This window comes from Leopardus geoffroyi, chromosome C3 (assembly GCF_018350155.1).
Source record: "Leopardus geoffroyi isolate Oge1 chromosome C3, O.geoffroyi_Oge1_pat1.0, whole genome shotgun sequence".
Classification (NCBI taxonomy): domain Eukaryota; kingdom Metazoa; phylum Chordata; class Mammalia; order Carnivora; family Felidae; genus Leopardus; species Leopardus geoffroyi.
The window spans coordinates 145798494-145812732 of record NC_059338.1 but is presented as its reverse complement, the minus strand read 5'-3'; the positions used below and the strand labels follow the sequence as shown (position 1 = coordinate 145812732).

The 14239-nt window shown below is 42.4% G+C and overlaps 1 protein-coding gene across 2 annotated transcripts in view; it reads left to right on the top strand.

Moving 5' to 3' along the window:
• Window positions 1–13340, top strand: part of TGS1 (trimethylguanosine synthase 1) — a 42448-nt gene extending 29108 nt beyond the window's left edge. Inside the window, exons 12-13 of one of the 2 annotated variants that reach the window (XM_045455217.1) lie at window positions 679–757; window positions 12904–13340. In XM_045455217.1, coding sequence (XP_045311173.1) covers window positions 679–757; window positions 12904–13026 — 202 coding nt within the window. In that variant the 3' untranslated portion in view covers window positions 13027–13340. Of the gene's footprint in view, window positions 1–678; window positions 758–1892; window positions 5084–12903 lie in introns of those variants that run through there. The other variant, XM_045455218.1, reaches the window with a different exon arrangement.
• Window positions 13341–14239: the final 899 nt, after the last annotated feature.

The window sequence follows — 14239 nt, the reverse complement described above, 5'->3', positions numbered from 1 at the left end:
TCCAATTATATGCTTATAAAACAAGAAGTAGGAAGTATTAATTGCTTGAAATTATGGTCCTGGACATTGGGAGATTCCTCAAGACCTGTCCTTACGAGTCTGGGTGACCATCCTTTAACTTTTCTTGCACTTACACTGGCTTGAGCTGATTCTCTTTGTCTCTTCCAGTGTGTCCTCCTCTCACTTTTCCAAGACACCGAAGCAAATTTTTCTTTCATGGTAACATTTATTATTTGTCCCTTTCTTTATCTCTCCTCCCCAGAGGAATCACCTCTTTGACTCTAACAGGAAGCGTGTTTCTAAACTGCTAATTAAAATTTAGGATGTAAACCACAATGACCAGATTTACTTGTCTTTTATTCTTTACTGGAAAGACGTGGTATCGTGCTTTCCTCTTCTTTCTACTCTCACAGTAATTAGGAAATGGTAGAAAGACAGTGTATTTCTGACCCCTGGCTGCCTTCCACAAGGATAATCGAATGAACAGTTGCAACTGCTAATCTTTGACCCATCTGAATTACAAAATCTCCTACTTAATTCTCTTTTAGGTTCCATTAGAGGATCTAAATGTGTGTCTTATTGTTACCTATCAAAATATATTTGGGATATGATGCAAGAACATATCTCTGATCAGAAATGAACTGCTCTTTTTGTTACCATTCCTTAACTGCTGTCCACCTTTGAAATTTTCAGGCGTTCCCAGAAGATCACTAATAATATTGTTTATTTCCTTCCAAGAAATGCTGATATTGACCAGGTAAGTAAGCCACTACTGCAGAACTTCTCTGAGCCTGTGGCATAACTATTAGGAAAAATGGGCAGAAAAAAGATACAAGGCATTTCTTTGAGAACATATTTATGAGAAGTCTCTGGCTTTTTTGCTAATAGTAGAAAAGAGGTGTTTGGTAGTTAAATCCTTGCCTGTTTAATGCACTTCATCTCCACAGCTCCTGGCGTACATATACATAAATAGAATACTCGGGGCTTTTAATATGTTCTGGAAGGATGACCGGGTGTGTTGTGTTTCAAATGTGCACACCGAAACGAGGCAAGATCTGTCTTTACTGAAGCCTACCTTGAGAATCGAGTTTTTAGGTATTCCTCAGAAGAGGACCCTACATAGAAATACATAGACAGATGAAACCTTAATTTGGCCAGAAACAGTTTTAACCATAGTCTTGGAGTGTGGGAAGCTAGACTAACAGTTAAATGTCCTCATTCCATTCTTACCATAAACACTTATTTTAGTAATGTTATTTTTTCTCTGGTAGAATTGGATTTGGTACAACTGCCTTGTGAGGATTTGACGGTGGCTTTATTTCATGTTTTTGTTGATTTGCTTTTTATAAACACTTACTACGTATTTACTGTGTGGTGAGCGTTCTGTTGAAGATCTTTTGTCTTTCATGTTTTGATTTTACTAGTATAACTAGGTCTGGAGTTTTCCTTTCTCTCCTATTTGATACTCTGAGAGCTGACCCTGTCGTGCTCAGCCTTATCATCTGATTCTGGAGAAATTATCTCCCATTACCTATTCAATTAAATTTCACACCACCTTGGTTTTTTTTCCTGGGACATCACTTACGCGTGTGTTAGTCTTTTATAATTCTATTTTCTGGCGCTTTTTCTCTTCCTTTTTCTTCTGGGAGATCTGGGCTTCCAACTAGTTCATTCCTGAGAGTGTATTCCTTGTGTTTTTTTAGTTCAAGTATCGTGTTCTTTATACTTAAAATTTCTGTACTGTTTTTGTTTTCTTTTATACTGTGATAATATCTCTTACTGTTATTATAAGTTTAAATTCTTAATCTGGTCTGTCCTTTCTGCATTTCATATAATTTAGAATCCATTTTGTTTTTCTTCCATGAAATACTGGCGGTCCTCAAATGTCTTAGCGTGCATTGACTGTTGTCAAGTAACGTGGAGGAGACAGGCCAGGCTAGAAACTAGCGTCGACTCTGGCTGTACCCTAGGGTCACTGGGGACCCTTAGAAAAACTGTGGCTATCTAAGCCCCACCTCAGAAACTGATCTAACCAGGTTCGTAAAGCTGCCAGATCATTCTAAGGTGGAGCCCGGGCAGCCAAGCGCTGCTCACCGCTACGTTCGCCCCGGTGATAACCTCAGGGGACGAGAGTGTCAGGTGAGCTATGGGGTTGCCAGCCCGGGAACCACAAGACCGCAGTTCATTGTCACCAAACACCACGTCAGGACGCAGCTCCTCGCTCTTGGGGAGGAGCTGGGCCGAAGCGGATTCACGGGCTCTTTCATCCCCGAGTGTCTTTCATCAGCTCGAGGGTGTGGGGAGGGAGGAGTGAGACGGTGGCTGTCAGGGACTCGTGGCCACCTGTTCCTCTCAGCGGGATTTCTTTTCAGAATGCCCTAACGACTGAACGTTGACCAGGCTTCCCGGTTTCTGGAAGTGAGGCAGCGTATACCAAATACAAGGCAATTGGCCGAGGGAGCAGCCGGAGCGGAACTTGCGAGTTCTTGTTCTCCTTCTTCCTGTGCCGGCTTCCCACAGGCCCGTGCCTCCCGCCTCAGGCCAGAGGCGCTGCCCTCCATCCTGCGCACACACGTTCAGACCATCCCGGGTCTCCGGAGGTCTCGTTCGTTTGGCGGCCTCCCTTTGTAGTGTCTTCATCCGGTGCTGGCTTGCGGTAGCCAACAGGCCTCCTAGCCCGGCACCGTCCCAGGGCTTTCGCCGCGGGGACGTAAATAACGACAGTGCAACCTTCTCACGAGAAAGGTGGAGATTGAACGCACTGGCTCTCTGGTTGGATGACTTCAGGATTTCGCTCCAATGACGTAGGACGTAAACTGGACTTCGGAGTCCAAGAAGCTTCGATGGTAGGAGTTGAGCAGAAGGTGGCCAGAGCGCCAAAGACACAGCAGTGGGAATGTGCGGGTAGCGTTCAGTTAACGGGCTCAGAGAGAGAGAGCAAATCAAACGGACCGGGTTTAGTCTCGGCCCTGCCACTCACCAGCTGTCCGGCGACGGTTCCGAGGCGTAGACGAGTCTGGGGGTTCCACGTTTAACACGGTACCTCTAGCCCACAAACCTTCGATAAGGTCCTGTGTCTGTGACTTATCGCAAAGTTGTTGTGAGGAGAATGTAAATGCTCCTAACACCTTGAAGAGGACCAGTATGGAGAGATGATATGTTTTCCCTAGAAGACAGAATAGAAGCTCCTGTATTTGTGAAATGATAGAACTTAATTTATAAACACACCTCCCCGATCACCTGTTTTACTCGTCCTCTCATCAGAAACATACACTCTGAACAGACATACTCTTGTGTCAGTTGGGCACACTCTCGCGATCATGACGTATTTCCGTGGTCTTTGCAACACTGGCTCTCAGCTCCGGCTGCTAATTGGAATCGCCTGAGTGGCTTTTGTTTTTTATTGTGGTAAGATGCACACAACAAAACTTACCATAAACCATCTGTGAACGTCAGACACATTCACACTGTCATGCAACCATCCCGCCGTCCGCCTCGGAACTTTTACATCTTCCCAGACGGAAACTCTGTACTGTGAAACACTGACTCACCACCTGCCCCTGGCAACCACCATTCTCCTCTCTGTGTCCGTGAATTCCACTGATCTGGGTACCCCAAATAAGTGGAGTCATGCAGTATTCGTCCCTTTGTGTCTAGCCTGTTTCACGGAGTATGATGTCCTGAAGTCATCCACGTTTCAGCATGTGCCAGAACTTCCTTCCTTTTTAAGGCCGAACGGTATTCCGTCGTGTGGACATACCACATGCCGTTTATCCATTCATCAGTGGACATTTTGAGCTACTTTCTTCACCTTTTGGCCGATGTGAATAATGCTGCTGCGGGTGCCCTGTATCTTTTCCCGCTTTGAGTTCTTTCGGGTATGTACCCAGAAGCAAAATTGCCGGATCATAGAGCAATTCTGTTTAGTTTTTTGAGGACCCCCCCTACAATTACTCCCTGGCAGCTGAACCAGTTTACATTCCTACCAGCAATTTATCAGGAGTTCAGTTTCTCCACATTCTCACCAACACTTGTTTTTTCTGTTGGTGTGTTGTTTTGTTATGATAATAGCCGCCCTAATGGGTATGAAATGGTATCTCATTGTAGTTTTGATTTGCACTTCCCTAATGACTCCTGATGTTGAGGACCATCTGTTCACGTGCGCATCATCTGGGTATTAATCCCCTCTCAGTATATACTTTGCCCGTATTTTTCCCCATCCTGTGGGTTGCCTTTTTTACTCTCTTGATAGTGTTCTTTGCTGTACAAAGTTTGTAATTTTGATGAAGTTCAGTTTGGCTCTTTTTCCTGTGTATTGCCGATGCTTTTGGTGTCATAGTCAAGATGTTGTTACCAAATCTAATGTCATGAAACTCTTGCCTGTGTTTTCTTCTGAGAGTTTTATGATTTTAGCAAGTAGCTTTTTAAAACTACCAGTTGAAGAGTCCCCAAATGATTGTAGTATGCTGTCGGAGTTGAAATTCTCTGGGATAACAGAAGGGTAAATGATCTGAACGAGCCAGAGCTCTTACTCTGTGGGTTAGAGGAGGTGAAATTAGATCTTGTCACCTGTCACCTATTTATGAGCCACAGTGTTTGAATATTAGACCTCCCAAACACTGTGTGCTGTACCGTTACAAGAAAAAGCACTGTCCCCTTGCTTCATGCATTTTTTATATCAAATCTCATATTAAACTGTATCTCCTACTCACGTGACTCTCATCTGCATCCTGTGCTCCCAAGTAAAGTTGAGCCTGTTGATTCCATACTTCTTATTTGCTCACATAAATATTATGCTCCATATTGCTAGTCTCATAAGTGGTTATGTGATCCTTCTATTAAATATTTGATGGGCTTCTTGGGGTACTTGAATGACAATAGGAAACTCACTATTTATTGCAAAAGTTACAGTGAGTATGTTTTTTCTAGTTAAGTGAACATTTTCCCAAGGAGGAAGTTAATTTTTTTCTCTTTTACTTGTGTTTTTGGTTTAATTCAGAAACCTGCCAGAATTAGTTCATTCACATTTTCTACCTGTAGAGGGAGTAACGACACTAAAAAATAATAAAAGTCAAAAAGGAAATGAGATTTCAAGTGTTATTATATTGTTTGGTATTAAATTTGGATCAAATTACAGTAGGGAGTCAACTTTTTAAAATGAAAAAAAATCTATCCATATATAGTATTTTTACAATGGGAGACAAGACAGTTCTGCAAGAATGAGAGAAAGCAACATTACAGAGAAGTCTACTTTTTTGCTAAGGAACATTTAGAATGTCACAGCAACCTGAACTTCCACATGGGCTGGGTTCCCCAAGTTCATGAGTTCGCTGTTTGAAACTCAGGCCGCATTTTTCCCACAGAAATGTCTACTAAGAACAGTTAATTTCCCATGCAGGGAGATTTGTACTCATGGTATTTGTATTTAGGGTAACTAAAGTGAGTATGGACTCAGCACAGATACAGCTTGTCCTGTAGTCTTTCCACATGGGAGACGAGGCTAGTTGTTTTCTGTGTCTAGTAACACATTTTTCTAGGTCCCCTATTACCTCAGTCTCTTACTCCCCATTTCTGTGTGGGTGTTATTCCAGGACACGTATTCCCTTGTTATCCACACTCTCACTGTCCAACTCAAGAACTGAATAATTTAGAAAGTCTTTTTGCGACAGGCTCTTTGGAGGGAAGTCACAATTGAAACTTTGGAACTGATTAGACTCAGTTTGGAGGGCCCAGGATATATGTATTTATCTACCGGATGATAATCTTCCTTTGACAATCAGAGTTCAGCCAATACTAGCTTTGGTTCCACCAGACATTCCAAATACGGGAAACTTCTGTTTTAAAAAGTGCGCGTACACATTATGGATCGAGATGTCTGAGCAGAGCGGAAGGTCGGTATGAAGTCCCTTTGGGCGGCAGCTCCAACGTGGAGGAACCCGTCTGCTGGGCAGACGTTGGGGTGCTGAGAGGGGCGGCTGCTGGCTGGTGGGATACAGCACCTCCTTATCTTTGTCTCCCGAAATGCCTAGCCTTCTCTTTAAAGGACGCTTCTTGATAGTTTGTGCGTACCGGTACAGAAAGGGCAGCGTCGAGCAGCATCCCTGCGGATTGTGTTGAAAAATGAACTGGGAGGCAGCCGTGCTTCGTGTCAGTCCGGGCACTGGGCTGGCAGATGTGCTCTGCCCTTCGGTGACCTCCCCCGCACACTCCGTGATGACAAGCAGGCCAGTCCCCAACTGTTTTATTTCCCGAGGAAGCAGGACCAGGTTTGTGAGCTGACCTAGTACCACAGGTAAAACGGAACCTGTGATTGTTTACGTTGCAGCCCCAGGCCTAAAAGCCGTGAGACTGAATCAAGAGAGCCCTTCTTCCCTGTGGGCCGAGTGCTTGAGGCTCCCGCTGGAGCCAGTACATGGCGTCTGGGAAGGGGAGAGCTCCTGCTCAACAGCAGTCCTCACGCTTCCCGCAGCTTGTTGTGTCAGGTGGGCGGGCAGGCAGGAAAGGAGGACTTACAGGTGACATTTCTAAAACCACATAGAAGAACAGTGAGGCTGAATATGGAAACTTGAGGCAATGTTATTTGGAAAAAGATTACTTTCAATATGATGTTAAGTATTTTAAATATAATTCAGTTCATTGGCGTTTTTAGTGTTTGTTTTTAGCAATAAAAATCTACCACCGATTTCTTTGCAAATATTAGTTCCAAGCTGTTACAGTATCTGTTTGTATGAGAAATGAAAAATTAGGGCCTTGCCGGTTTCTGTGATAAGAAATTTGTGTCAGGTTCTTCCAAAAGGAATTTCCGTAGTAGAAATCTGGTATCATGGCAGCACGGTCGTATAGCCAAAACCGAATCCACGTGGTCAGTATGATGAAGTCGTCCCGACAGGTGGAGGGCCCGTAGTCCGGGGGTAGATACCAGAAGCAGGAGAGAGTAGAAGGAGGACCAGGAACGGATTGGATCTGCTACATGTAGGAATAGTAACCTCTAAAGCCGTTGAACCTGAAAGTAGCCAGCCCCTGAGACTCCGAGCGCTCAAAAGTGCCCTCATCCTGCATTTGTATACAACACAAACAGCTTCTAATTATGTCCCTGTTGAATACACGTTTCTTGCCGGTTGGCATCCTTAGAGCTCGAGGCTTTCCCTGCGCGTTTCATTGGATTATCGCAGCGGCTCCAGAGCAGGCAAGTCAGGTTCTCAGCCTGAAGTTGGCGATGCGCGGACTGGAGGAGTGACTTGACTGCTCCTTCTGTGTCACAGTGGCAGGGCCTTGCCGTCTCCCACTGACAAGGGATTCACTACCAAGAGGAACAGGTCCGTCTGCTATCAGTGAGTTAGCCCACCCTCAAACTGGAAGCAGTGAACAGAAGTTGGTACGAGAGAAGCAAGGGAGCCGTAAAGAACTTCGGCTGGGTCAGTTCTGTTTCATTCCTGATTAGTGAGAAAAAAGAGGGCTGGAACTTCACCGCAAACTGAAAGGCACTCGCTGCTGAGCTTTGTCTCCACGAGGATCCTCTTATCTCTTCTAGGAACTGGTTCCAGGTGTCTAGACCACTTCTATCCCTAGTGAAACCTACTGCCTGGTACATACAGTGCGGTTAAGGATACGTTCGACCAGCTTCGGTAGCTGGCTTTTCCCTGGGGAGTTTGCTGCTGGCCAGAAGGGCAGTGTTGTTCGTTCTTGTGCTGCATATATTCTCATTCTCCAGAGGGGCCGTGCACCTGGCCCCATAAGTGCAACTGGAAAGGCAGATAAGATCCTGGACAGAAGCTTACATTTCTTTTGCTCCTTTGGGTAAATTTTTTCAGTAAATGATGTAGATAAAAAGTAGAAGCATACCACACGGTGCTACAAACAAGTCCTGTGCAGGCAGCCGGGGCCTCTGGATTCTCTGGTCTGTTGTGCTGTATGTAACTAGCTGGATTTAAGAGCAGTCTTCGGGTTTCTGGTATCCAGCTCTGAGAACAGGTAAGGAGCAAAGCTCAGTGAACTGATTTTTGGTAGCCTTCTTCTGAGAAACTAATGTAGGAAAGCTTTTGGTGCTCAGCAGGGTTTTTTTGACCTGTCACCACTATGCTCCTGTTGACAGTGGTGGCTTTTAAAAATCATATTTATTTTAATCACCAAGTCAATATTTGAAAAAAAAAAAAACAAGAAATGATACTTGTGGGAGCTTGAGGTAATCTTTAAGTTATCTGAAAAACTTTTAGCAAAAAAAATTAAGATTCATTCACCCCAGCATAGAAATCTCCTTCCTGTTTATCATGTGCAGATAAATGGAACTCAACTTAAGTTGTGAGTATTCCCTGGTTTTCTGCTGATAAAAATACTTCCTTTTATCTCCCAGAGAACTGTTCATCAGAAATATTTTATCCAGCTTACTTTCATTTGTGTGCAGTTATTAACTGGCTGTCACAAAACACAAGGGCAGAGGAACCATAGATAAGGCACTTGTTTCCAGTCACAGCCAATAATACTTCAGATGTTTGCTGCTCCTGTCGCTACTTGGCAGAAACGCGGGGGCGCCTGGGTGGCTCAGTCGGTTAAGCGTCTGACTTGGGCTCAGGTCATGATCTCACGGTTCGTGAGTTCGAGCCCCACATCGGGCTCTGTGCTGACAGCTCGGAGCCTAGAACGTGCTTTGGAATCTGTGTCTCCCTCTCTCTCTGCCCCACCTCTGCTCACACCCTTGTCTTTCTCAGTCTCTCAAAAATGAATAAACATACATACATACATACATACATACATACATACAAATAAATAAACAAACAAATAAATGGCGGAAATCTGTAGGCCCCATAAAAAATACTCCTCGTTTTCACCGGATGTAATTTGCATCTAAGCAAGTTTTTGCATATTGCAGCTATAATCACCTCTGCAGTGTAATAAAAAGACTTATTTCCAGTGCTCTGATTTTTCTGCATCTTATAATAAAGTTCCTGCCCTTAGTATTGATTATATATTTTTCCATTAGGATCCAGTTTAGTGGTTATTTTCTTTTATCTGTTCAGCTGCCGTACCTATTTACTTCAAATCAGTTTGCTTTTGAAAAACAAATGCAGGGGTGCCTCACCAACTCAGTCAGTAGAGCATGAGACTCTTGATCTCTCCGGGTCGTGAGTTCAAGCCCCACATTGGGCATAGTTTACTTAAAAAGAGAAAGAAAGAGAGGAAGGGAGGAAGGAAATGCACTTTTGAATGTTTAGTTGACTCTTAAATCTTTTCGTTTTTATTAAAGTTACCACCTTTACCACGATCTTTACCCATTTCTCCTTTCCCAGTCCCCAAGGAACAACTATTTTAACATCTAGTTGATGAGGGTTACAAGTCTTAGTTCTAGTTCAGTCCAAACTAATTGGGATTTCTTTTGGTAAGTCTAGTATCCTTGGGTAATATGCCAGAAACATACTATGTAATCCAGAGGTAATAACCTTTATCTATTTACCTACCTGCCCTTTACTCTCCCTTTCCTGTCTTGCCTCCCTCCTTTCCTCCTTTTCTCTCTCTCAATTTATTAAACTTTAAGAAAGAGGAAGGAATCAAATAGCCTTTTTCAGTTAAACCTGCTAGTGAAAAATAAAGACAACTGGAAATCAATGGCATTAAGTTTGATTGAAACAAAGTATTACTGGTTTGAACTACACAGTCTTTATAGTCTTTTCAGCTCCAGAATCCTAACCTTTATATAGTTGGGGGCCTGGGTGGCTCAGTCAGTTAAGCCTCTGACTCTTGTTTTTGGCTCAGATCAGGATCTCATGGTGTGTGAATTTGAGCCCCTGCATCAAACTCTGGGCTGACAGTGCAGAGCCTGCTTGGAATTCTCTCTCTCCCTTTCTCTCTGCCCCTTCCCAGCTTGTGTGTGTGTGTGCGTCTAACAGTTAAATAAACAAACATTTAAAAGAACTTTAAAAATAAAATATATATGGTTTTAAAAACATGGAAAATGTACAAAAACACTAAAGTTAGAAATTGGTTTTAATTAGAACATGTGAAAGTAACACTTTAAGTTTCTAAACACTGAATAGATAACGAGTTTTCTCATTATATTTTGACATAGACCCACCTTTTCCTCAGTATCAGGAAAAGTGCACGCTTGTTTTTTTGTCTGTCATCTGCCTCTCCCAGCCTTCAAGAAGGTTGAGATTTTGTGTGTGTGTGTTTGCTGCACTCCACTACCTGGAACAGAAACCTCCACGCATTCAGCAAATAGTTTTTGAATAAAATAATTCATGAAGCATTTTGCAACAGACCCGAGAAAACTCTCACGTGGTGAGCGCATCTCCATTCTTTTTTCTATCCAGAAAAAAGTACCCCACTTTCTCAGGGATTTGTTGGGTTTTTCTTAAGTTTATTTATTTTTGAGAGAGAGCACGAGCAGGGGAGCGGCAGAGAGGGTGAGGGGTGGGGACAGGATCTGAAGTGAGCTCTGTGCTGACAGCAGAAAGCCCGATGCGGGGCTCGAACTCACGAACCTCAAGATCATGATCTGAGCCCAAGTCAGACACCTAACTGACTCAACCACCCAGGAGCCCCTCAGAGATTTGTTTTAATATAATTCTATTTATGGCTCACAAAACGCACTTTTCAGGGACATAGGTAGTGCTGTTTTTCAGATCCTTCTAAATGGATGGTGGAACTGCTATTCAGATTTGCCTCTGACTTTGCTCTTGGTTTTCTGCTAGACCCCTCCTAGTAGACTTTTGCTGTGGTCTCAGCTCTAGTTCTCTTGACCTGCCCTCTCCTCTCCCCCTGCCTTGTCCTCCTCTCTCCTCCCCAGTCACCACCCCCAACCCCCGCCTCCCTCGAGAAAACTTCAGCTTGCCAATTCGTCACTTCCTCTTGAGCAAATCACTGGTTTAAAGGAACAGGAGAAATACTGCACCTGAATTATGTCTAACTCCTGGAAAACTTACCATGAAATAATTATATTTTAGATATACTAGTGAGAATGCCTTTTATTGTTTAAAGGCAAAATTTGTCATTTTGCCCTTATGAAAAATCAGACTAACAGGGGCACCTGGCTGGCTCAGTCGGTGGAGCGTGTGACTCTTGGTCTCAGGGTTGTAAGTAAGTTCAAGCCCCCTGTTGGGTGTGGAGCCTACTTAAAAAAAAAGAAAAAGAAAAAGAAATGAAATGAATAAAGAAAAATCAGACTGGCATAAAGATACCAAAATAGAAGAAACAATTATTCCTATAATTGCCACTTAAAGACTAGTTGGCTACTTTTAATTTCTAAAGTTTTACTTTAATGTACTCTTTATTAGTAAATAGTGGGATACACATGTGCTTTTTATCATTGTGACAGATACTGTGTTTGACTTGGGTTGTCAGCTATTCCTACTGATAAAAACACAGCCATCTCTTTGGTGTGTGGTATTTTTGTTGTTTTTTTTGGGGGGGGGGTTCTGTTTGTTTTTTTGTTTTGTTTTGTTTTTTGTTTTTTTTGCAGGTGGGCATTGATGTTGATATTAACTTTTTTAGTGGGACAGCTTCTTTTAGAATGACCTGTGGTTTCTTCCCTATTTCTGTAGCTGTAACTTTTTTTCTAAGAGGAAGTTGAAATGCTTTTTTAAAATACACACTCATTGGTGATGCACAAAAAATCTTCCCTTCTGCCAGATGCTGGTGTAGCACGTGTAATGCCGCTGAGGTTAGTTCTCTCAACCTCCATGCCAAACGAAACCAGCTGTAGCCCTGCAAAATACTCTGCCGATTAGGATCACAGAATGGATTACGGGAACTACAGGTCTCCTTTCGTTGGAACCTGCCCCTGATATTTTGGGTATCCCCAAATATCAGTGCCTTCAGTTATCAGACGCCCAGGACTTTCCCCTTGCAATACCCTTCCCCCTGATCGTTCTCGCTGCTATCTTGGTAAAGATTCTGGTAATGGAATCGTGGGTTTAGAAGGTAATATATTTGCTAGTTGATAGACGTGAGAATGAAAAGTTGTTGGAATGAACCAAAATTTTATCTGTAGACCTTTGGGGACAGCATTGCTAGTTTGAACCATCCTTTTGGTGTTAACTCTGTGGAGGTGGAGAGGAGGTGATGCTTTTTTAGCTTCCTAATAAAAAGGTTGGTCACTGTTTCCTCATAGACCTCAAAAAGTAGGGGGTCTTAAAAATATACACACGAGGGGCGCCTGGGTGGCTCAGTCAGTGGAGCATACACCTTCAGCTCAAGTCACGATCTCACCGTGAGTTCGAGCCCCTCATCAGGCTCACTGCTCTCAGTGCAGAGCATACTTTGGATCTCTCTGCCCCTCCCCTGCTCATGCTTTGTCTCAAAATTAAAGAAACACTTAAAAAAATACACAAGAGCAACAGGTGGAGGAAGTGGTCCTGGTCAGGCTAACAGCACAAGAGAAGGAAAAAGCATACAGCAGAGACCAGAACTCTGACAGGAGCGTGGGATCATTTCTGTCTTGCTGTCTGATGTATTCCAGCATTAGGGAGCAGGTGCTCGATGAATATTGGTGAATGTGTGAAAGGGCGAGTCGAAGAAGGTAAGGTGAACAGGACCGAAAGCTGTCAGGGAAGGGAGTTCTTTTTTTAAGTTTCCATTTAATAAATAAACCTGATATTTGGGAAGGGTCCGTTCATTTTCTCTCCCTCTGAGGGCGTTAGCTTCTGCCATTGGAGAGATTGGGTTCTGCCCGAGAAACACAGCACATGGTCTTACCCATATGATCAAATGTGTTTGAAACAAGTATTTCTGCCACCAGATATTACGTTAATACCTGCCTGGAAAGTAACGATGAACATTTGAGATGCCTTGATATTTGAAAGACTTAATTGAAAAGCCAGAGTCTTATTATTTGATAAAGCATTTAAATGAAGGATTTATTTTGAAATCATGCTTCTGTTATGTGTGACTTTTTTCCATTCCTTTTTTTAGGTGGCATCCTTAGCCGGGCCTGGAGGGCAAGTGGAAATAGAACAAAACTTTCTTAATAATAAATTGAAGACAATCACTGCTTATTTTGGGGACCTGATTCGAAGATCAGCCTCTGAATCGTAACTGTGAAGGTGGTATAAGGACAGACAAATGGATCATGTGTGGTCAGAACGTTATTCAGATGAGACCCTTGAATTTCTTTCTGCATTCACTAATATTTTGTACCCACGATCTTACATCACCGTATGACACAGGAGCTTACAGTAGATTCATGAATATTAATGAGGTACTTGGACACCTTTGGATAATATTAACTGTGTGCAGTATACATGAGGATAGTCAGTATCTGAAATGGAAAAGGTAGGCTTTCCCCTGTGCTTAATGTCAGACAGTGTGTATATATGTATGTGTGTGTCTATATATATTTTTGAATAGCACATGTTTTGGTTTAACATCTTTGTGGGTAAGTGGGTATAAAAAACAATCACCGTGTTTCTTTCTAATACAGCGATATAAAAAAACAGTGAATGAGCTGTAGTCTGCCCATCAGACCCCTGCTGAGGTAAATAATATTAAGCCTTTAAGGGTAGAAACATAAACAGTACAGAAGGGTACAAAATGAAAAGTAGAACTCTCCTACCCCTTCCCCTATCCATTATTCATTTATCTAAAGATAACGACAGCTAACAGTATTTTATAATTCCTTTGGAAGACAGAAAAGGAATTGCAGTATACTTTAATACACTTTTTTCCCTCTCATTGATGCACTGTTCAGTACTCCCCCGTTTTTTACGTAACGTATGTTTTTTTAAACTATGTACATTTCATTGATGTATCTTGAAGACCTTTCCCATATCCTTACGTACATGGAGCTCTACCTCATTCCTTTTCATGGCTATCTTATATTCCATCATGTTGTATTAATTTAACTGGTCCCTGTTGATGGACACCTGGACTGTTTTCAGTTTTTTGCAACTGTCAACTGTTGCAGGCGTCATCAAGCATTTTAATTTTGTTATCTTATGTGTCAGAAAAATAGTATCTTATTGTTTGTATGTATTCCTTAATTATGAATGAGATTTGAGCATATTTTCATAATATTTTGGTCTTAATAGTTTTTCTCCTTTTAAACTTACTGTTCCTATATTTTATCAGTTTTGGAGGGATTGTTTTCTTTTTCTTATTAATATACATGACTTCTTCATAAATTAAAGAGCCCTTTGCCTTCAGTAGGTATTGCAGATATGTTTTTCCAGTTTGTTATTGGCCTTTGCTTGTTCTGTAGCTTTTTGTTTTTGTTTTTGCCATACATGAGTTTTTAATTTTTATGTAGTGA